This window comes from Olea europaea, chromosome 11 (assembly GCF_002742605.1).
Source record: "Olea europaea var. sylvestris chromosome 11, O_europaea_v1, whole genome shotgun sequence".
In the NCBI taxonomy this organism is placed as follows: Eukaryota; Viridiplantae; Streptophyta; class Magnoliopsida; order Lamiales; family Oleaceae; genus Olea; species Olea europaea.
This window is the reverse complement of record NC_036247.1, coordinates 33,909,247-33,933,812: the sequence shown is the minus strand read 5'-3', so window position 1 is coordinate 33,933,812 and position 24,566 is coordinate 33,909,247. Positions and strand designations below refer to the sequence as shown.

At 31.9% G+C, this 24,566-nt stretch overlaps 2 protein-coding genes across 3 annotated transcripts; one reads left to right on the top strand and one right to left on the bottom strand.

Moving 5' to 3' along the window:
* Positions 1-4,091: 4,091 nt before the first annotated feature.
* On the top strand, positions 4,092-9,235 carry LOC111404164 (glucomannan 4-beta-mannosyltransferase 9). Of its 2 annotated transcripts, none has more exons than XM_023032928.1 (9): positions 4,092-4,976; positions 5,075-5,173; positions 5,261-5,513; positions 6,481-6,591; positions 7,106-7,242; positions 7,598-7,711; positions 7,819-8,018; positions 8,497-8,691; positions 8,802-9,235. In XM_023032928.1, the coding sequence occupies exons 1-9, from the start codon at positions 4,659-4,661 to the stop codon at positions 8,962-8,964; spliced, it is 1,590 nt and encodes a 529-aa protein (XP_022888696.1). In that variant the 5' UTR covers positions 4,092-4,658; the 3' UTR covers positions 8,965-9,235. The 2 variants fall into 2 exon arrangements, with proteins under 2 accessions (XP_022888696.1, XP_022888695.1); XM_023032927.1 differs by lacking the exon at positions 6,481-6,591 and adding an exon at positions 6,854-6,964 and having other exon boundaries at positions 4,642-4,976.
* A 4,291-nt stretch (positions 9,236-13,526) lies between these two features.
* On the bottom strand, positions 13,527-16,229 carry LOC111404163 (heat stress transcription factor A-3). Its single transcript, XM_023032926.1, has 2 exons — positions 15,378-16,229; positions 13,527-14,669 (listed from the first exon to the last, which is right to left on the bottom strand). Exons 1-2 carry the CDS (start codon positions 15,993-15,995, stop codon positions 13,656-13,658), a joined length of 1,632 nt encoding a protein of 543 aa, XP_022888694.1. The 5' UTR covers positions 15,996-16,229; the 3' UTR covers positions 13,527-13,655.
* Between the last annotated feature and the right edge of the window lie 8,337 nt (positions 16,230-24,566).

Genomic DNA, 24,566 nt, shown 5'->3' with positions numbered 1-24,566 from the left:
AAAAAAATACAAATTTGGTATATGCATGCAAAAAGTAAGGGACAATGTTAACTTTGGTTTGAGTACAAAGAAAAAAGAAAGTAAATTTAGAGGTGTATTTTCTATTTTCAGAAGAAAAAAATGAATTGAAAAATAACAAGTAAAAAATTCCTTATTACAACATTTTACCTATTTAACCAATTATGATTTTATATATTTTACCAAACAACAAAAGATTTTAAATAAAATTATTATATTATGTAATTATTTAGCATACTGACCCAGTCAAGATTGAGAAATTTTATCAGTGAAGCGAAATTATTCAATTACCAAGTTTTTATTCTTGCCAAATTTTCCCATTTAATTTAACAATTGTTTAGTATAGTTCTTACTCTGGAAAAACTAAAGCCCTGTTCTCTTTACCGTTTTCGGGTCGTTTTCTGTTTTCGATTTTTCAAAACGGTGAAAACGCGTTCTCTTTCCCGTTTTCGAAAACGAATTTTCGAAAACGAAAAAAAATTTGTGAAGAAAACACAAAACGACTTTTTTGTCGTTTTGGGCGTTTTCAGTGTAAAACTTGAAAAAATTGAAAACGCGGGAAACACTTTTTTTTTTTTTTTTTTTTTAGGGGGGGGGGGGGGATTTTAAAAATTTAAAAAAAAATAAAAAATAAAAATTTTTTTTTTTTTTTGAGGAGAAAAAAAAATTAAAAATTAAAATTTTTTTTTTTGAGGAGATAGGGTGGTGATTTTCAAAAATTAAAAAAAATTTTTTTTTTTTTTTTTTTTTTGGTGTTTTGAGGTGGTGTTGTTGTGATTCTCAAAATTTGAAAAAAAAAAAATTTTGTTTTTTGTTTTGAGAAACTAACAAAAAGAACGCATTTTCAACAATTTCAAAACAAACACTCAAAATACAAAACTCAAAATGAATTCAAAACTCAAAACACAAAACTGAAACACAAAGAGAACACCCCCTAAATCATTTTAATTTGAGTAAACATAACTTTCGATTCCTATTGTGTAGTTCTCATTCGAGTTGCTCTAGGGTCAAAATAAAAATGATAATCATTTTTGTCAAAGGAGAAAAATTAATTTGAGTTCTTATGTTAGTTATAATATTTCCATAGAACTCACATTTCGAATGATGGTAAAATCACTTTTTTCATAAAATACATGAAAAAATGAGATAAATAAATTTTTTTGCTGAATTTTCACTCTTGCAGACCCTTTCTATAAAATGAATGAAGAGAAGTTCATAATTGATCGAGGCATTTTTATACCGTTTCTATGCTAATGCATGTCTCATCCCCTTCGATAATGTCAAAGTTTTTACATTTTTTTTTTCAATCATAAATAAAAAAATAAAAAAAATTAATCACTTAATTTCTTGTACACATTCTATTACGTATAAGATCTGAATAAATGGATGTCAATTTTTATTCCAATTGATAATAGCAATACAACCACGTCACAAATTCAATTGGTAGGTCCATATATTGATTTAAAATGTGAAGATATTAATTGTATATTTTGGTAGTAAGACGTGTGTGTTTGAGGGTGTTTAAATTATAATTTAAGTAGTAGGTCCCATAATATGTGAATGAAAAGTGAGTAGTATTCGTAAATCCTATACATTGTGTAAATAAAAAATATATTTGATCCATTTTGATTATAATCTTCGCCAATCATGCACTAAATAGGACAAGTAAAACTTCCTATCTCTCACATTTCTCGTCTTTAATTATGTAATGTCCAATTTAACGTACTAAATTATATTTGACTAAATAATTTTATTTCATAATTATTGTTATGGGTTGATTATTCTTAACCGTTGATGTCACAATCTTGTTGAGGGCTTAATTTGTCGACAGAGTATACCATATTTTATGAGTGATAATGATACATGCCACTTTAAGCTTTATATTCCAGCGCGACAGCAATATGGATACCATTACTTCCCACCTACCCTCTAATGAGAATGAAACAAAAGAAAAAAAAATGTTTATAATTTTTTTATCCTAAAGGCGCAAATACTTGTGAGTTATTAAGAATGTTAACATGTTTATACCAGTCTTGCATCAAACTTGTATAGTTTTTGTACATTTCTATACACTAGTTCAATACTTCTTATGCGATACAATTTTTACCTCAAAAGGCACCGTTTGATAGGCACCAATTTCCTAGGCAAAATGGAATTAGAATGTCAATTTCCAACTTTGTGTGTTTGATAGTGTTATATTTTTCATTGAAATTAAGTTCTTGAATTTCTTGGGAGTTGTAGTTTTCTAGCTTTTGTGGGATATGATGGAAATTGATTTTCCAGGTAGTTAACCTTTTTTTTTTTTTTTGGAAAACAAATTCTAAGAATTACGGTAAAAAAAATATTTCACTTTAATTGACAATTTTCATGTAAAACAAAGTCAAACGAATATCAAAAGATAGATTATTTTCTTGAATTTATTATTATTATTATTATTATTATTATTATTATTATTATTATTATTATTTTCAATGGAAACAAATTTCATCCCCAATACCAGTAAATTTCATCCCTTAAATTGACAATTTTCATGTAAAACAAAGTCAAACGAACACAAAATTACACTTTTATTTCAATATTTTCCACGTGAAAAATTATACCAATCAAACACAATAATTTATAATTCTCAGGAAAACAATTTATAGGCAATTCGATTCCATTGAATTCGTTTTATTTCCACCAAAATTTCATCTTTACAATCAAACGGACCCTGATTTATATAACAAATGAATTGAATTCAGACATGTGTTGTATCTATTTCGATATTCATGTAGTCAAAAGTACCTATTGATGGAAGAGATTGTTCCTTTATTTGTGATTAAATATACGTTGAAGGTAAATTCTCTCGCTATTAAGCCTCCGTTTGGCCCCCATTTTCTAAAAATGAGAATGTGTAGAATAATTTATTTATTTATTTTTTTGAAAAATGAGTGATTGAAAAGAAAGGAAAAGTTTTCGATATACGTGTAATATTATTTTATGAAAAATTATGTAATTGAAAATAGAAGAGAGAAAAATAAAATGTAATATAATAAAATTTAATGGGAGCCAAACGGTGGCTAAATAGAAGCACCAATTAAATTATAATAACATAATAGAAGAACATTAATATGCCATAAGGTCCTTTGTAATTAACTTGAAAACTGAAAAAAATTGATTCTTGTAAATAAAATAAGATTAAACTTATAAATTAATATGCATACTAAACTCAATGTTTTTTTTTTTTTTTTTTTTTTTTTTTTTTTGTCTTCTTCTAGAATAATATATGTAGTCCATTTTTATTTAACGAAGACATTTAATTAATATACATAAATCTCACTTATCTACCTTTACACCCCCATACAGAGACGGATTTTGGGGGGCGTGGGTGGGGGGGGGGCTGGGCTGGGCTGTAGCCCCCCCCCAGTCCAAGAATTTTTTTTCAAGGTATTTTTTATTTTTTTGGGGGTAAAAATTCAGTTTTTTACGTGTAAAATTTTTTTTTTCCGCGTAGTAGCCCGATTTGAAATTTTGTAGCCCGATCGTGGATCCAATTCTGGATCCGTCCCTTCCCCCATACACAACAACTGAAGAAAAAAAGGAGGGAAAAACGAAAAGGGGACAGTATTACACGTTGTACATATAATATATTTCTGTATTTGTTTTGCTTCTTGTAGAAAAATTCTTGAATGAGATATCTTACGTTTGTTTTCTATAAAAACTCTTCTACTTAAACAAAACATTTTCAAAAAATTATCCAAATATATTTAAAAATATTTTTTTAATCTCATAGACATATAATAATTGTTCCATGAACTTGCAATCGAGAGCTAACTTGACCACATATTCTGGAGGGCATTTTTGTCTGTTCACACAGATGTCATGGATGGTCACATTCATTCATTCCCTCTTCAATTCTGAGTCGTTCAAAGATAGATTCGCCCACTTTTAAGTTCAAATGAAGTTTAAAAAATATTAACGTTGTCGACCGTTGTACTTACCATGCAAAACCTTATATTACATACATAATCCATACTTACAAACACATTCTACATCGTATTATCTAATAACACATCCTCTTCCTGGATTAATACAAATCTCATTTTAAAAAAGAAGAGAGAAAAGCAAACCTAAACCTGAAGCCAAAGCAGAGCTTCTATAAAGAGAGATTCTCTCTCCTTTTCTCCATATCCCTCCCTCCCTCTCTCCCTCCATATCTCTCTCTTTTTCTTTCAGCATTGCTTCCTCTCTTCTCTCTCTCTTTCGGCATTATTACAAGCTACTGGTGAGGATGTCTTGGGACAAAGAGACTGAAGGGTTAGATCGTGCTGAATAATCATTTTCTTCCTTGGACGCTATATACTGTCGTCTAATTCACCTTTCCAAACGTGTGTCACGGAAGTTTCTGCATTGGTTTTTTTCTGTATAATTACTGTGGAAGTTTTGAGCCAGTGATTTCTGACATTCCAGCTCTACCTCCATTTTTTTCTAGCGTCCTTCAGAAGCAAAACAATATAAATATTCTTGCAGTTTTGGCAAAGACAAACCCTATATATACACAGGCAGATCTTCACTTTTCTATCTAGCCCCTGTTTTCCTCAGTGTTTTCCCTATCCCCTGTTTTTTTAAACTCCCAGACACGGCAAAAAAACTCGTAAGAAATGGACCAGATTACATCCACGACGCCATTTGGGGGAGCTGGAGATGATATCAGCGAGCAATTTAGCATAATTTTGGGTCAGATCAAAGCCCCATTGATCTTCCCTTTGCTTAAAGTTGCTGTATTTTTATGCTTGATAATGTCAGTCATGTTGTTCATTGAGAGAGTTTACATGGCAATTGTCATCACTATCGTGAAAATTTTTGGTAGAAAACCAGAAAAACGCTACAAACGGGAGCCACTCAGAGATGATTTAGAGCTGGGAAATTCAGCTTATCCCATGGTTCTTGTTCAAATCCCAATGTACAATGAAAAAGAGGTCTTTTCTTCTCTCTTCATGTTTCATCATTCATTCTTGAACACTTCACAAAAGTTACTTGCAAAATCTTGATGGCATTTCTGTACATGGATATATAGGTATATCAACTCTCAATTGGGGCTGCATGTGGCCTTTCTTGGCCGTCCGATCGTATAATTATTCAAGTTCTGGATGATTCAACGGATCCTCTAATCAAGGTAACCCATTAAACTCGTTCTTTCTACGTACATGAATGCCTTTTTTTTTCTGTAAAATTGATTAATTTTGCTTTTGTTGTGTGGTAGAATCTGGTAGAATTGGAGTGCCAAAGGTGGGCAGGCAAGGGAATTAATATCAAGTATGAAATTCGTGACAACAGAAATGGATACAAAGCTGGAGCATTAAAAGAAGGATTAAAGCACCCCTATGTGAAACTATGCGATTATGTAGCAATTTTTGATGCCGATTTTCAACCCGAACCCAATTTCCTCTGGCAAACTATCCCTTTCTTATTTCATAATCCCGAGCTTGCTCTAGTTCAGGCCCGTTGGAAGTTTGGTAACAACTCGCCCTTCAAAATTTCATTATATTTTGTATGATAAATATTTGATTAATTTACTTTATTATAACATTATTAATAATTGCTAAGTGATATTAGAAACTGTCGGTGGCAAGATTTTGACGAGGACTGTGTATCTTAGTGGTCCATAGATACCAACATCTACAACTTTAGTTGGCCTTTTAGTTTCAGACACGTGTAATTTGTCTCATAATACTAATTCGGGTTGAACACGACTGAATTGAATTAGACTAGATAGTACGATAAACAGATGTTGATTTTTAATGTTTTATTTTGACTCATGAAAAAGGTTGTTTCTGCTGGTGGAAGTAAAAAGTTAGTGAGGGTACATATGGAACAAATATCATTCAAAGGTCATCCAAATTGTTTGATTTCTTGATGAACTCAATATTCATGTCTGGTGGATGGACATAAATAACCCCACAAACCCTTTTATTTTATTTTTATGAAAAAAGCAGCCATAAAAAATCCAAATAGGGCCATAAAAAAAGGCAGCCATATTTAGGGCCATTACACATGCCAGAAAATCTTTCATTCTCCAAAGGGATGGAAAATACATTTTTGAAGTTAGGGGGTGTTTGGGAGTAATTTTTCACCCCAAAAATTTAATTTTTTTTACCATTATTTTACTATTCCAACCGTAAAGTTTGACTCATTCTCTCTCACAAGTGACCTCTACTTTTCTCCTAACTGTTATAAAATCAATTCTCAAAATCGCTCCCAAAAATCTTTTAATATATTTGTCCTTCTGTCTGGTCTTTCTAATGACAAGCAATGGTGTGTGATGTGCTATATATGAGTGGTGGACCTCAGCCCCTCTCTTCTAACGGACAATTTTCATTTTTAGTTTTGTGATACTAATTTTGTTATTTTCTTTGCTAATTTTAAGAATAATAATTTTTTTTTTTTTTTTTTATCTGTTTACCTGGGATTTTATTTTATCAGTAAATGCCGATGAATGCTTGATGACAAGAATGCAAGAAATGTCACTAGACTACCATTTTACTGTGGAGCAAGAAGTAGGATCATCTACCTATGCTTTTTTTGGCTTCAATGGTAATCTCGAGTCTAATTATCTATGTCGAAGCTATTAATAATGTACTAATTCTCGGTGAAAACTATATTTGTCCTTCTGTCTGGTCTTTCTAATGCCAAGCAATGGCGTGTGATGTGCTATGAGTGGTGGACCTCAGCCCCTCTCTTCTAAAGGACAATTTTCATTTAGTTTTGTGATACTAATTTTGTTATTTTCTTAGCTAATTTTAAGAATAATAAATTATTATTTTTTATCTGTTGACCTGGGATTTTATTTTATCAGTAAATGCTGATGAATGCTTGATGACAAGAATGCAAGAAATGTCACTAGACTACCATTTTACTGTGGAGCAAGAAGTAGGATCATCTACCTATGCTTTTTTTGGCTTCAATGGTAATCTCGAGTCTAATTATCTATGTCGAAGCTATTAATAATGTACTAATTCTCGGTGAAAACTTGCTAAAGATTGTTATTACCTCTATTTAGCATGCCTATCTTATGGAATCATATAATTTGTGCTTGTATAAATACAAGGGACGGCTGGAGTTTGGAGAATCGCAGCCATTGATGAAGCAGGAGGATGGAAGGATCGAACAACAGTTGAGGATATGGATTTGGCTGTCCGAGCTAGTCTTAGAGGATGGAAGTTTTTGTACCTCGGTTCCCTCATGGTAAATATACACTCCATCTAGATAGCCAATATCAAAAAGACATGATTTTGTTGTTCCAATAATGTAAATAAGTTCTTTTAACTACCTAACTTCATAAAGCATAATCGTCAAAGTTGTTTCCGACTTGGGGGGAAAAAGGCTATTACTGAAATACCATAGAGGCAAAAAGACTAAGTGGAGCTTATCAGATGCGTGGCTAGGATGGATATCTCGTAACTGAAAACTTGTAGTTTGCCCTTACCTATGTATAGGTGTACATGCTTATGCGAAGTGGCAGGGAACAAGGCGATATTTTGGTATTAGCATATCATTCGTGAACTGATCTTCTGTTCGATCCTTTTTTTTCTTCACTAAGGTGAAAAATGAATTGCCAAGCACATTCAAGGCTTATCGCTATCAGCAACATCGTTGGTCATGTGGACCTGCCAATCTTTTCAGAAAAATGTTTATGGAGATTGTAAAAAACAAGGTTAATTCCTCACTCCCTTCCTCTGATCCTCAATATAATCGAATGAGCTATAAAAACCCAATTTCTGATCGAACTTCTTTTTCTTTATTTTATTTTACTATTTGCAGAAAGTGTCTTCGTGGAAGAAGGTTCATGTAATATACAATTTCTTCTTCGTCAGAAAGATCGTAGCCCATATAGTCACATTCGTGTTCTACTGTGTTGTATTACCTGCAACAGTATTAGTACCTGAAGTTGAGGTTCCGAAGTGGGGAGCAGTATACATACCTTCCATCATTACCTTACTCAATGCAGTTGGGACTCCGAGGTTTGGTTTCTTTGCTGATCTCTTTTTATCTCCGTTCGATTTGGTGTATCGAGACAAAGAAGCTCATGCTAGACAAAAAGTAGCAATGTGCACTAATTGTAGGCACAATCTTGCTATGTGTAAAGGGAATTTTGTCAGGCAGTTTGACAGATTGCCAGCTCTCCCAATTTCTTTGAATGTTGGACAAAAAACAACTTCAAATTAGTCAATCAAGTGTTGTCACCTCATCACCTGTAAAAATCCCTGAAAAATATCCATGTACAAGGAGCTTAATTCTTGTAGGCAACACGTGTTCATTCTGAAGCACACACACAATTGTCATTTTATGAACTGACGTATGAATGAAATTAATTTGATGCAAAACAGAAAGAGAAATTAAGTTGAACATGATTTTGTTCTTGGCCTAATACAAGATGTTTGTGGAGTCCTACAATTGAATTTCATTAAGGTTCTTTCACGTGTCATTTTAAACATGTAGGTCACTCCATTTGCTGGTATTCTGGATCCTGTACGAGAATGTCATGTCACTACATCGGACTAAAGCTACCTTCATTGGCTTATTGGAGGCAGGGAGAGTGAATGAATGGGTTGTCACCGAGAAACTTGGCGATGCTCATAAGTTAAAATCAGCCGCTAAAGGTTTCAAGAAACCTCGACTGAGGATCGGAGAGAGGTATAAATATATATATGTATGAATGTACCATTGTATTGCTTTTTTGATAATTATTGAATTAGGGTATTATCCATAATAGGCTCAAACATTAACTGGTTAGCTTTCTACAGGCTCCATCTGTTAGAGCTTGTTGCGGGTGCTTACCTCTTTTATTGCGGGTGCTATGACTTTGCATTTGGAAAAAACCACTATTTCATCTACCTCTTCGCTCAAGCAATAGCCTTTTTCATCGCCGGGTTTGGTTATATTGGGACATTCATTCCCCAGTCTTAGTGCGTTGGGCGGTGTCGTCTTCAGAAATCTCTCTTCGCAGTTTCTTCTTCTGCTCTCACATTTTTCACCTATACTATACTACTTTTTACAGTTCTTCGCTTGTAGAAAGAATGCTGTTATTCTTTTAGGTTAAGCATAAGAATTCTCGAAAGAATTTGTTCTCTTGTGTATATTGAACAAGTGATCACAGAAGCTGGCGTTTGTGTCCCAAATCACAATGTAAGATAAAAGTTTATGATAATGAAATTTTGGAGCAAGTTTTCTTTTTCTAGTTGCGTTTTTATTTCAATAAGCACGTGACAGCACAAGAATCACTGTTTTTACCATGGTAAAAGATAGAATTTCGATCGTAAATACAATACTGATTCTCTAAATTTTGGTGTCTGTGGCGTAAAAAAGTGCAGTGAAGCACTTTCTGACAAGAGTTAATTTTTAAAAAATTAGTAAACTTTACTTATGTATGTTCTTGCCATGGCATGTGGTGGATTGAACAGGACAGAACAGGAAATGCAACAGAGAGATTTAACCATCATGAAACATCAATGCACTGAAATCTACACAAAAATTAGGTATATTAGAGTTATTAGCTTTGACCGGAACTATAAATAATGGGCTTGACATTTATTTCTGAGAATTGACCCACAGCCACAGACATGATAGGAATTTTGTGAAGGCAGAGAATTCAATGCAGTGTTGGAAAACAATGGCATGGGGAATAAATAAGTTGGAAACAAAAGGACAACTAAATTTATGATGTTGAATGATCGAGATGATATAGCTATGGATCAGTAAAAAGGATAAAGAATAGGAAACAACATCCTACATACTTCATCTACCCAGATAAGTTGAACAAAAATAGGTATTGCACAAGATTGAACCTCAACAAGGCCAAAAAAAAAAAATTGGGCCCTGTAAAGAACTGGGCCTGAGACCGACAGCAGCCTCTTGGACCTCTCCTCGGGTCTGGCTCTACAGACTACAATCGGCTGAGAATAGATATGAGTAATGAAAACTCATCTCACAAAATTAGGGCAACCTTCCTGCACACAATTGATCTTTCATGTCAAATTCTCTATTTAAGGTTATTTTCATCTCGTTTATCAACTTCATGTAAGATCCATTCAATAACATATCGTCATATACAATAACAAGAACACAATCACTATTAATATCATTATGTTGATAATACAAGAAATAATCAAATTTACTACTTTGAAAACCAATAGTTAGGACAAATGAATCAAGCATCTTGTACCATTGTGTAAGTGAATGTTTTAAACTATATAACGACCTCTTTAGAAAATACGCATAATCAAATTTTTTTCATCTTTAAAACCCTATTATTGGTTCAAAAAGATTTTTTATCAAGTTCATCATGCTAAAAATGAGGTCTAGCATCAAGTTATTCAATATTCCAGTCAAAGTATGCAACCAATTCAAACATGACTCTAATTATGGTATGCTTATAACATGTGAAAAATATAATTATAATCTACCCATTCCTTTTCTTTGTAACGCTTAGCTACTAATCTAGTTTTGAATCTTAAAGTTTCAATCTTCGTGATATCCTCTTTGACCTTAAAACTCTATTCACAATCAACTATTAAGTTGTTCTTATGTTTAGGACTAATTCACGGGTTTTCTTCTTAGTTAAGGAACCCATCTCCACTTTCATTGCTTTCAGCTACTCATCTGATTGTTCACTTTTCATAGCATACTCGTATGTTTTTTGTTCTTATACTCGTATGTTTTTTGTTCTTTATCAACTAACTTTTGGTAAGTAGCATAGGAAATAGCAAATTTAGAATATACCCAAATCTTCAAGGCTCCCTATGCTATCTCATATCTCTATTTCTAGCTAACCGGGTAGTCTACTAAAGGTCATGGTGAATTGGGTGCCCCTCTACCACAGTTTTTCCCCTATCTTCTTCTACATATTATTGAATTTGATTCTCCACTGTTAAGAATTTGGGTTGCCACGTTAAATCTTGGATTTTTGGGCCGCATCTTTATCTGGGTTGCTGACCTTTTAGCAAAAACATATTTTGAAAACACGATTTTAGCCTCTTTGAGGGGTGTGAATCTGCCGTCCACATGGTTTCATTCCAGCCCTTCGATTGTGACTGTTGAATTGATCAAATATATACTTGACCTTGGCACTATTCACACTCTTTGGATCCTTCTTTCAGTCTCTTCGTCTCTCCGTTTTCTAAGTGAAAATTTGGATTTTGATCTCTAAAATTGAAATCGATCTTTGTGATTGAAATGGTTGTTCTTAGTGATAGAATCTGATTGTTTAGTACAATCGATAGATACTAATTTTGTGAGGTTCTTTCTGTTTTAAAAAGAGGCGAGAGAAATACGAAGAAATCTGAGATTTTTTCGCACATTTGTATTGTTTCTTAGTTGATATTAGTGGATCTTGAGCTAAATCCCTTAGTGGATGCTCAACGGGTGATTAGGTCTCACGACTGAACATCCGGGCCCTTTCGAGGGCGAAGAATTTATGTGTTCTTTCCAATTTAATTTTCTGCAATTTTTCATTTACAGTTACAAATCGATCCTCAAACTGGATGTTTAAAATAACATCCACCTTATTAGAGGTAGTAGGAATATGTGTACTCTATTTTTCTAACTCTGCATAGAATTGATCTCTATTATTTTTTGTTGCTTTTCACTCAAATTGCTGCGCGTAATCAAACGTTAAACAAAGCATTTCAGATTTATTAAATTTAATGTTTCTACTTTTGATTATCTTAACCCCCACTGGCTTCTATCCATAACCTATACCCATTAACTCCTTTGGATATTCAAGGAAGACACATTTTCTAGCTTTAAGTTCAAGTTTTCCTTTATTTTGATGAGAAAATGCAGCACAACAAGAAGATTTATATGCAGAATAATGAGAACACTTTTTTCATAAAGCATGTCACCATTTAATGCATTAGATTGAGTCATGTTAAGTAACAATAGCTTCACCCCAGAATGATTTTGGGACGCCAGCACTCAACGGAATGTGATAGCTAAAAGAACTATTTAATAATTAGGCTTCAAAGTTGGCTAAGGGTCCCAACTCTTTATGAGTTCTTCGTTCCATCATCTAGAGCTTGATGTCCAACTATGGAGACTTTTTATACATAAAAAACTCCATATTTACGATCACTCGCATATAAATGTTTACTAAGATATTTAATCTAATTGACTGTGAATATTTATGCTTCACTATATACTTATCCTAGTTTGAGATTAGTTAAATGGTGTTAAACTTTAAATTTCAATATTTATATGCAAGATCGTTGCATTGAAAATTATTATTGCTATATGTTGAAGTGGAGTCACATGCATGAGGCCTTGCTGTTTATCTATATAGCCCAAATGGGATTTTATTACACGCACAAGTGGTTATATGCTTTTAATATTTATTTTCAACTGAAGTCCACTAAACTATGACTGCAAATTTGTATATTTGAAGCACGTTACTACTCATAAGATACATGACTTTTCTCTTTCGAGTTTACTTTTAATTTTGTCGTCATGAAAGATGACTCCCATTACCTCTTCTTTCTTTAAAATTTGAACGCAGTCAACATCGAAGAAGCCCAAATTCTTGTGCATTAATGTGGATACAGCGGGTTTCACAATGATCGGTGTTGTTAATTGACCCATTTCGTCGAATATGGCTTATCCTGGATGTGCGACAGATTGAGCAGCTGCCTGAGGAATTATTTTCAATTATTTTCGTTTCATTTTTAATCATATAAATCTGCAGGATTGTTAGGGTAAATAATAGTTTACATGAACTTGAGAGAATCCAGAGGGAAGTTATCATCATTCCAACAGATGGTTAAATTCTACACATACAATTACATGCCATTTAAATTGATGGTTAGCTGAGATTATCTGGCAATGCCTGAATGCACACCTAGGCAAATCAAAGCCCTTTAAAAGGAGGCGACTTTTCAAGATCTCGATCTTTATAAAGAGATTACTGATTCGTGAATGAATGAGAGGGACTGAACACAGTTTGTTTGTTGATTTACTTATTGTATTGTTCATTTTCAACCCTTTATAAAGATGGACAGAAAATATGATGTCCACTGTTGATATGACATGTCACTTCAACGGATTATTATTATTATTATTATTTTCGTATCAGCGGTAGGCATTATAATCTCAACATGTTACTATGCTATTGCATGTAAAACTGTAGAGCATATCGACAGTTCTTCTCAAGTAACATCGAAAATTTAGTGGAACATCTTCTCAAGTTGGACAGGGAAAATAACTGTGCTTAGCAAGAAAATAGATGTGCTTTTCTATATTGAGATATCTTACCCATCATAGCCTCTGCCAAACTCATAAACACAAACTCCTGCCATGGCTTGACTGCACCTTCTAATCGTCCCAAAACCTGCACATCCATAACTTTAAATACATCTGTTAGCAGGAAATTTCAGCATATTTTGTCACGATTTTACAAAGTTCAAGCGCTACAATGATCTTGAAATTAACTTCCGAAAATTAACTGAAATAGGTGAAAAATAAATGTAAAAGAAAGAAAATAAAGGAATAACAAATTAATATCTATATTATATAAATGATGCACTGTTCATCAGCATAAAGAAAACCAATCCAAAGTGTATTAAACGCAGTAACTATAATATCTAGGCTGGCCAGCTCGGTTCTCTAGCTCATTTAAGGGGTAAGTCTTCGTCTGGCCACGTCTCAATGCCTGACATTCCCCAGGGCTGTGGGGAACCTATATCCCAAACATCAGATATGTCACTGCTAACACCTAATCCCGGCACCTCATAATTGCTAAGATTACCCCATAACTCGTTTGTAGAACTAGACATACCAGCATTAGCTTCAAAACCTAAGTTCCACTCAACCTCTTCTTTGACCATACTTTCAACTTCCGGCGACGATATTTCGAGATAATTCTTCTCCCTAGCCAAGTCCTCAGGGAAAGAGTAGACATATTCAGGAGTGTCTTGTTGCTCGGGATTCATTACATTCTTTCCTATTTTAAATTGATTTAGAGTGTTCAGACTTGAAACTCCTGCCTGTTCCGGGGTTACCTGCGCCAATTCACCACAATCTGTGTTCTCAACCTGAAGAGGGACATTCTCTCTACCAAAAGCAAGGTTTTCTCCCGTATTTTGCAAAGGATAATCAGGAAATTGTTTGACTGTATTGGGATTAAACTCCAAAGGTTCAGAAGCTACAGCAAAATCTCTTAGTTCGGGTTTATACTTAACAATCTTCCCCTCAGTACCTGATTCATGTTGACGTTTTAAAAATTTTCTTCTTGGCGTAGTTATGTGCTTTTGCTCCTTTTGCTGAATACGAGCTAGAAAGGCTGGATTCCAGATCATTTTAGCCAAGAACGAAACCATTTGCTTCTGCCTTGTCTCTGCTTCCTGGATCTTATCATTAACAGTTTCCATATGCTGAAATGTATCCTGCAGCTGATGCTGCATTTCAACCACTACCTGCATCATTGAGCTTTTCTCCTTTCTTAAATGATCCAATTCACCTTCCAATGCAGCTTTCCCTGCCTCACTAGATGATCCAGACGAGCTTCCATTCTGCAGAGATTGTGGTGTTCTTCGTCTCTGGATCGTTTTCAATAAATGTCTCTTCCCTCTTATAAATCCTTCTTTGGCGAATTCCCACTTGTCAGTATCAATTTTATGAAATCCCTGTATACAAGTACCCAAAAATGAGTCACAAATTAATGTTCAACAAACAAAATTCACCATGGATGAAGAAGAATACTGTCCTAAGAAAATAACTATATAGGATCACAAGTCAAAATCCACACGGTCAATATCCACAAGTACGAGGAGCTGCATTGTGCTATACACACACAAATCAGTACAATTCTTTATCAGTCCCAAAGAAAGTAATTAGATGCATAAAACTCAGGAAACGTCCACCGATTTAAATACTACCTGTGAATAGATGAACCTCCAAATTTCAGCAATCAGTCCAGGGAGATCGAGTTCGTATTTTCGAAGGAGAAAATTGTGGCATCTCAGCACTATCAGGTTGGATTGATGAACGATGACACACTATTCATACTACTATCATCACATCACCATAACAAACCCGAAATATCACCAAGATTACACAAAATTTTAACACAAAGAAATGTATTAATACAAAATTACATTATTTGTCTTTCAGTACAAAAAGCCTGTGATCCACCAGCACTAAAATGCTCTACAGCTTCATTTACATCTAGCTAAATAAAATTACAAGAAACGGATTCCAAAAAGTACATAGAAAAAACACAAAAATTACAGAAGAATATACATACAAAAGCAAGATGAATGAAACAAAGAAATTAAGAATCAATAGATATGTAGACCAAGAACATCCCAGAGTTAAATTAAATGGATACCCACATATGTATTAAGTTGCCGAACAAAACTTGAAAAATTGTTGTGCTTGAAATTCCTTGGCAAAATAATCCTTGCAAATTCCACAGGATCCCACACAACGAAGCTGTCACCCTTTGCCCCCCAAGAAATTATAGAATCCAATGGAGGATCATCCACCAAATCGAAAGTCTTGGACAAGAAAGGAGGAATTGGGGTCTCATGCAAGCACTCCATAGGCTGTGGCATACCGAATGAATCCCCAGAAACTCCTACAGTACTCGGAGCTGCAGTTTCTCCAGTTGGAGGGGCGCCTTTGAATTCAAACTGGGGTGGAAAAGAATCAAAGTTTGATAAAGGTAGGGGCTCTGGTTGTTTAGGAAATGGAGGTACCACTGATAAAGGCAAAGGGAAGGATTTTGATGAAGAAATTGGCATCGTATTAGGCGGTGTAGAAATATCACACTCCGCAGAAGAATAAGAGTAAGAAAATAGGCTTTTATAATCTTCATGATCCATTATCAAAATATGTTCTTGAATTGGTTTCTTGGGATTTTGGAGCAGATTAGAGAGAAAATCCCGGTGGGATTTTTGTGGAGTGTATAATTGGTGAAAAATGGTCGATGAGTGGTGGTGGTGTTGCATATATACATATATATAGGTACTGCCGCCGCCCTGAATCCAAAAATATCAGCCAAGAACCATAAGGCGGTGGAGGGTGATCCTCCCCTTTCCATTTCCTGTTCAACTGTCACTGTAGCAATCTCCAGTTTTCCATTATACATATTTTCAAGACAAGAAAAAGTACTAGGAAACAAATAATTAATTTGAAGGAATTACGGAAAGGGGGACGAAGGAGCAGAAGACCCAACCTGGCAGTTTATTTTGTTGTTTTAAAAGTTGAAGAAAAGAGGTTTGGTCGAAAGAGTGGACATGTGGGTCCCAATTGGGTTCAGATATTTTGGGGTGTTTTCGAGATTTTTTGTCCATCCAGAAACAACATGAGCTGTGTTTGATTCCAATTCTTACCAAAATCATTTTTTTTTTCGTATAATCATTTTTAATCACACATTCACACAATAAAATATTTTATAAGTAAATTTAAATTTTTTTAATACTTTTTAATCGCATAGTCTCTTAAAAAACTATTCAAAACTCTTTCTTTTCTTTTTTTTTAAATGACCATTAAACAGTCAGAATTTGATTTTGAATTGAATTTTTACGAATGTTGTTGGCCATTTGAATTTGAGCCCATATTTGGTAGAAATTAAAATTAGCCACTGTTTGGTAAAAATTAAAATTAAAATTTTAATTTAAGTTAAAGTCAACGATTAATTTTAACTATAAATTTCATGAGACTCACAACTTTTAAATCATTCATTTAATCAATTTCTATCAAAATCTATTAAAAATCTGATTTTAATCCTCACCAAGTTGAGCTTAGGTTTTGAGCAGATTTTGATAAAAATTGATAGAATGTATAGCCCCTGTTTGATCACCATTAAATTAAATTACATTATATTCTATTTTTCTCTCTTCTATTTTTAACTACACAATCTTTCATAAAATAATATTATACGTAAATCGAAAACTTTTCCTTCTTTTTTAATCACTCATTTTTCTAAAAAATACTATTCTCCCAATTTTCATTTTCAAGTAATGGGCATCAAACAGGGACATAATTGAAAAGTTATGTATAAAATATCGTTAAAATTAATTATTAACTTTGACTTAAATTTTATTCAAATTTTTTAGCGGTGCTAAATAAGGGCCAAGTGTCTTGTAATGTTTGATCAGTTTGGACTTTAGCCAATAGAAATTGGGGAATTAGGACTATTAAGATTTGGAGAAATCGTTGCCAGGATATGGTGAGGCCCGCCATACGTAGGGGTCCCTACTTTGACAAACTTAAGAATTAAGAAATCCTGTAAAATAATAAGATTTAAGGGTGTGTTTGATTAAGTTTTAAATAGTTTCTAACTTCTAATAAAAAGGGAAATGGGAGTTTACTATTGATGCAATAGTAATTTAATTCAATTTTACAATACATGATGTCATCATTTTTTATTTTCCATTTTACTTATGTGAAACAAATGTTCTTCCACGCATCATGCTACTAGCATTAAAAAAATAATTATGTTAAAGAAATGTTCTTCCACACATCATGTCACCAGTATTAAAAAATAATAATAATTTTAGTAAATATAAACTGCTATGAGAAAAAAAATATCTTCGCTCATGAGCTTTAAAAAATGAAGAAAAAACTCTTCACATAACGCGCAGAGATGACAAATCATGTGCGGAGAGTTGACAAACTTTCCGTACAGTGCGAAGTAAAAAAAATTTATCTCCACACTGTGTGGAGAGATGGCAAAACTCTCTAGATGGTATGGAGAGACAACATTCTGTGCGGACACTGTCCTCACAAAGTGCGGACTCTCCGTACAGTACGGAGTAAAAAAAAAATTCGCACAGTGCGGAGAGTTAGCAAACTCTCCTCCAGTGTGAAGTTAAAAAAAATTCCGCACAGTGATTGTCACGTGCGTTGTACGAATTTTGCATTTATCGTATTTTTATTAGTGTATGAATTTTAATTTTTTGGAAAGTTTTTTAAGCAATATCTAGAAATATTTCCATGATATCAGAAAATAATTGCAAATTATTTTTACAATTGCATAACAGTATTGTATCATCTAAAAAAATATACTTGAATATTTCATATTTGAATAAGAAATATACAAGAGTATACAAATTATTTTGCTTTTATTTTTTGATAGTGTTAATATGATTGAGTTGGATGTGAAGATTATATTTTTAAATTTTGTGTAATTCAATATTGGAAAATTGAAGATTGAACACCATATTCATATGCATTTATATTTTGTACTTCATATGTATTTAATATTTATTTTATGCTTATATTGAAAAAATAAAAATCTAAATTTTTTTTTAAAATTCGTTTTGGTAAGTGAATGTACGATGTTCTTCATTCTCGGTATTCGTAAGTGCAAAAATCGATATATAAAAATACAGTAAGCTGCAAATACTATAGGTAGCTTATACGGTAAGTTGTAAATACGATAGGCAACATATACGGTAAGCTACAAATACGGTAAGGTGAAAATACGGTAAGTTGTTTGCAAATACAGTAGGCTGCAAATATGGTAATTTGCAAATACGGTAGGCAGCATATATGGTAAGGTGCAAATACGGTAAATTGTAAATACGATAAATAGCATATACGGTAAGCTGCCTGCAAATACGGTAAATTGTATATATAGATTTATAATTTGTTATAAATGTATAAAATTTATTTAATATTGAATTTCTTAATTATTAAATGTTATAATTCAATATTGTTTCCTTTTTTATAATTGTATTTTCGAGAATTTAAAAAAAAGTGGTTATGAAATTGCTAATTTTTAAATGTGTTTTTTTGTTGAAGATAAAAATGATTTTTTTATGTTATTTGTAAAACAAAAAAAAATTATTATAATTTTATCAGCGTAATAAGAAGATTTATTATGCATTTTTATTTTTTGCATTTTGTGAAAAAATTTGTTTATAATTATTGACAAATATTCTTCTACATACGCATCATGTCAACAACATTAAAAAAAAAAATTTAGTGTATATAAACTCTATGAGAAAAATTTCTTCGCACATGAGGAAAAAAAGACCCTGCAAAGTGCGGAGAGATGGCAAACTATCACTCCGCACAGTATGAAGAGAAAAAAAAACTCTCGGGACTTTATCTGCAAGTTTCAAGAGGCCTTTTCTCAAACAACTTTTGAGCAATGCATTGAACACTTTAATTCCTGACCTATAACCCGAAAGTATAATTTTATTGAAAATTGTATCCACTTCTAATGTCCAAGAGCTGTTATCAAGCAAATATAAAATATTGAATTTGGGTGGAACCCTAGAGCTTTCATTTGTGAAAGCAATGACATGGTATTATCAATATCCCCTTCTTTGCACAACTCATATATTGTTTCATTTTATGAATCACGAAAAAGCTCCTTTCCAATATCGTAAATATAATTTGCATGCTCAAAAATTGAGATGTGACTAGAATTTAAAGAAGACATAATTGATTTTGAGCCATGTTTTTCGACTCTGTTTCGTTGTATATACGAAAAATTTACAATCTTGAAATTTGACTTGTAATTAAGGAATTTGAAAACAACTCTTCGCACTGTGCGAAGAGTTTGTCAACTCTCCGCACATGATTCAACCCTCTCCACATTGTGCGTAGAGTTTTTTTCTTTCCGCACTTTTTTTTTATTTCGCACATGATTCAATTCTCTACGCACTGTGCGAAAAGTTTTGCCATCGTGAGGACCAACACTCCGCACTGTGCGAAGAGATTAACTCTCTCCGCACAGTGCGGAGAGTTTTTGTTTGCTCTTCGTACTGTGCGAAGAGTTGGTTCGTCATCTCTTCACATTGTGCGGAGATATTTTTTTTTATTCTGCACTGTGCGGAGAGATTTTTTTTTCTCTCCGCAACTTTTTTACTTTTTATTTTTACTCCGCACTTGGTTAAACTCTCTCCACACAGTGTAGAGAGTTTTTTTCTTTCAATTTTATAATATTGAATTACAAAAATTTTAGAAATATAATCTTCACATTCAATTCAATCATATCAACACTATCAAAGAATACAAGCAAAACAGTTTGTATGTTTCTTATTCAAGTATGAAATATACAAGCATATTTTTTTCTAGATAACATACTGTTATGCAATTATAAAAATAATTTGTAATTATTTTCTTATATCATGGAAATAGTTTTAGATATTGCTTTAAAAACTTTCCAAAAAAATTAAAATATACACACCAATAAAAATACAATAAATACAAAATTTTTCCAACGCACGTGATAGCAACTAGTACTTATAATTAAGGAAAATTTTCATCTGGGTTTCTTATCCTTTCAAAAAGTGCAAACTAGTCTCGAACTCTATTTATTTATTTATTTTTGCATTATCCCCAAACGCTTGGATACGTATTTGGTTAAAAGTTCGTTAAATATACATGCTCAAAACACATGTCCATCTTTCTAAGGGAAAATAAGTAAATCAATATTTTATATAAACGGTTAAAAGGAGAATGTATGAAAAATGATTTTAAAAAATGAAATATACAAAGATGAAAAATGTCATCTCCCCAAATCTGCCCCAATGTAAACCCGCACAAATGAATAAAAATATGCTCAATTAATCCAAATTAACCATTGTTTTAGAACCCAGATAAGTGTTTTTTTAATTAGTCATCTTCACGCATTCACCCTTGGTGAGTTCAAAATCGTCCAGTTCCTTAAATGTAACATTGTCATCCTTATTCGGAACCTTGGAATCATAGAGGCAAAAAGTTTCAAGGTTGAAACTTAAACATGGCAACATATCAGTTTAATGAAAACCAATTAACATACATATAATTTTATGTTTATAACTGCCTTGATAGTACACTTTGCAACATTAGACCTTGTTGCTCAGTACAAATACCACAATTTCTTTTGCTTTCTTTCATTTTTTTCCCCCAATAAACTTTGAGATCATCGAAAGGAAATCTTTTTCTCAATGATGTAACATCAGACTTCAAATTAGTTTTAGACAACGCTAATTGCTTTTGCCTCAACACAATGTCATCAAAACGACCTATACATTCAAACTCTAATTTCTTTAGTTTTGGTTCGACGATCACCAATCATTCCAAAATCTAAGCAGTTGGTTTAAAGAAACATAAAATTAGTTACCGCATTATAGCTTATCGCATTTTTTTGGGGGGCTAAATTTGTAGTATCTAAACACACTATCTTGCTATGTGAAATCCTTGTTACGTGTATTGGATTCAACATGTTTCTGTACAAGGCGAACGAGAGATAAACAAAGATCCTAGTTCGGTTCTAGTTTAGGCTTTGAAAATAATCCATGGCAATAACTTGAGACATCTCTTCATCATTTGGTTCCATAACTGTTACTTCTGGCTAGTAATAGATAATACGAAAATATAAGTTAAATTGATCAACATCAGGGACGGAGCCAAACATTTTTTACTGTGGGGTCAAAAATTAAGTACGCTCGAACGGCGTTCCAAGAGCGGTAGACTTCAGTCATTGGCACTCAAGTGTTTTCTTCTAACCTTGCCTAATGTCCCAAATTTCTATCATGTCAAAGCATATTTGAGTTTTCGAAACACTAAAAATGAATAAATACACAAAAATATAAGTTGACGAATAAACTAGAACAAGAAATTTTCGAAAAAAAGGGGAGATCACCTGATAGCTTCCAATTACATGAATAACAACCAAAACGTTTATCATTACAACAAGTCAGTTGGGTTGAATTACTTATTTGTGCAAAGATTCTTATAATTTACTTTCACTTAAATTATTATCAAATTTTATTATATATATATATATATTTATTTATTTATTTATATATATATATATATATAATAGACCAGTACAATATAATCAAAATATAGAAGAAATCATAGACCCTCAACAAGATTATTTAAGATTTCAGATCTATTCTTATATAACATTTTGCCTTAATACTTTTAAATTTTTCTGGATTACATATTTCCTAAACATATTCTTTAGTTTGACTTTGTTCTTCTATTTCTATTGTTTTACCTTTATTATTATGTTCTATTATTTCTATTTTATTTATTATTAAATTTTGCATTTCTTCTAGACTTTCTATTCTTTTTCTAAGAATTTTTATTTCTGAAATTTCAATTTTTTCTCTTAAAATTTCTGTATTAATTTCTTCTTTTTCAATAAAATTTTTTCCTTTTAAACATTTTATACATGCTTCTTATAACATTCTACTTCACCGAGAAGCTTCTGGCAAATCAAATGTCTAACAAGTGTCTAAAATAATTTAAGTGGGAATCTTTCTTTTTAAAAAATCCCGACACCTTTCCTAAAAATACATCAATAATGAAAACTTTTTCAAAAAGTCTATAGTAAAGATTCTTCAACTTTTCTTCTTTTCTTCTAGCAGACTTTGTCTTTTTCTGAATTATTGGAGATCTCATTACGTACTAAAATTATGGCGTGTCACTGATGAAAATAACATCCCGTTATCTGAATTATTGTATCCTTCATTCTGTGGATCTTCGTCTGAAAGTCTGGAAAGACTGGCTTCATCTTTTTCCTTTTGATCTGCTTTTTTTTTTTAGTGTGAAAAAGAAAGAGAGTGTCAATTACTAGAAAAAGATAATTTAGAAGAGCTTGATTTTGAAGATGAAATAGATTTTGGAATTATAGAATTCGTTGATAATGAAAAAATTTATGATATGTTAATAACAGAACAAGAAATAGAAAATTTAATATTTAGATTAGAAATAATAGAAATAATAGGAGAAAATGTTTTAAAATATTGGGAAAAAGATAAAATATTATGTGAATTAAAAATTAAAAACCCAGAATATATCATTAAAACTAAGAATATAGAAGCCACAAATTTAGACTTAGAAGATTTTAAAATATATATAAAATAACTTTTAGAATTAGGAGTGATTAGAAAATTAGAAAGTCCTCATAGATCAGCAGCCTTTATTGTTAGAAAACATTCAGAAATTGTTAGAGGAAAAAGTAGAATGGTAATTAATTATAAAAAACTTAATGATAATACTATAGATGATGCTTACAATATACCAGACAAAAAGGTTTTAATAAATAAAATACAAGACTGTAAAATATTTAATAAATTTGATTTAAAATCAGGATTTGTGATAGATTTAAGTTATATAAAAGAACTTATGGAAGATTCAAATACATATAGAACTTTTGGAAATACTCCCTTTGATAAAACAGTTAAACACGAAGCAATGATTTATGGTGGAGGATTTCCCCTAAGAGGAGCTTATCCTTTATATAATAACACAGAAAAAAAATATATAGCAAAAGGAAGTGAAAGACCCTTAGAAAAGAAAATAGAATTTCAGTCAGACCATAAAGCACAAATTTTAAATATTACAGCACGTGATCCACAGACATGGAATAATGTAATAGATGTATGGAAGAATACTATAATAGGCCATTATATTAGAAATTTTCAAGAAATTGAAACTTTAGATATGTATAGATATTTAGAAACATTTTTAGGAGAAAGTGTAAAAACTATGTGGGAAGCATTTAAATTAAAAAAGAAAGAAGAATTTGAACAATTAGTTAATATGGGAAGTAATCCATATAATTTTGTTAATAAAATACAGATATTAATAACAGGAGCAGATCCAAATTCAGAACATATGAGTATACAAAGAAAAGTTATGAGAGATTTAGAACAACTCAATCTTTATAAATGGACTAAAGGAAGATATGTTAAGAAATTTTTAAATGAATATCATCATTTAACTTCAATATCAGGAAATACATTTAATCAAGATATTAGTAATAAATTATTTCATAAATTACCAGGACCATTAGGATTAGAAATTACAGAAAAATGGAATAATTTAGTATCAGTAAAAGAAGAACCAGAAAAACAATAGAGTATAGGACAAAGAATACAATATGTAATAAGATGCCTAGAAGATAAATGTGTAGAATAACAAATTCAAAAACAATTAAAGAAGACATATTATAAATTTTGTAAAGATATTTTTATTCCACAAACTTATGGAGCTACTAGCTCTAGAAAAAATAAATATAGTAATAAAGAAAGAAAATATAAGAGACCTTTTAAGAAAAGATATTTTCTAAGAAAATCTAATAAAAGAAAACCATATTTAGATGAAAAAAGACATGTTAGAAAATTTAAACAAGAAAGAACTTATAAAAATAGACTTAGTTGTTATGTTTGTAATAGTAATGGGTATTTATCCAAGACTTGTCCAAAAAGAATAAATAATTATGATAAAAAGAGCACATTAATAGAATGTACTAATGAAGATTTAATACAATTAGATGAATATATTTCAGATAAAGAATCTATTTATAGCATTATATCAATAGAGGATAAAAATTCAGAAGAAAATAAGGAATCTGATTATGAAATAATAGATGAATTCTCAAATTTAAGAATACAAGAAGAATCAGAATCAGAATCAGAAGAAAATTTTAATTTAATGAATAATTTAATAGAATGTTTACATAATCGGCAAAAATATAAAGGAACAGATAATATAGCCTATTACTTATGTAATTGGTATCCAGTAAGAAAACTCAGAGCTAAATGTTTATAATGTTATAAGGAATC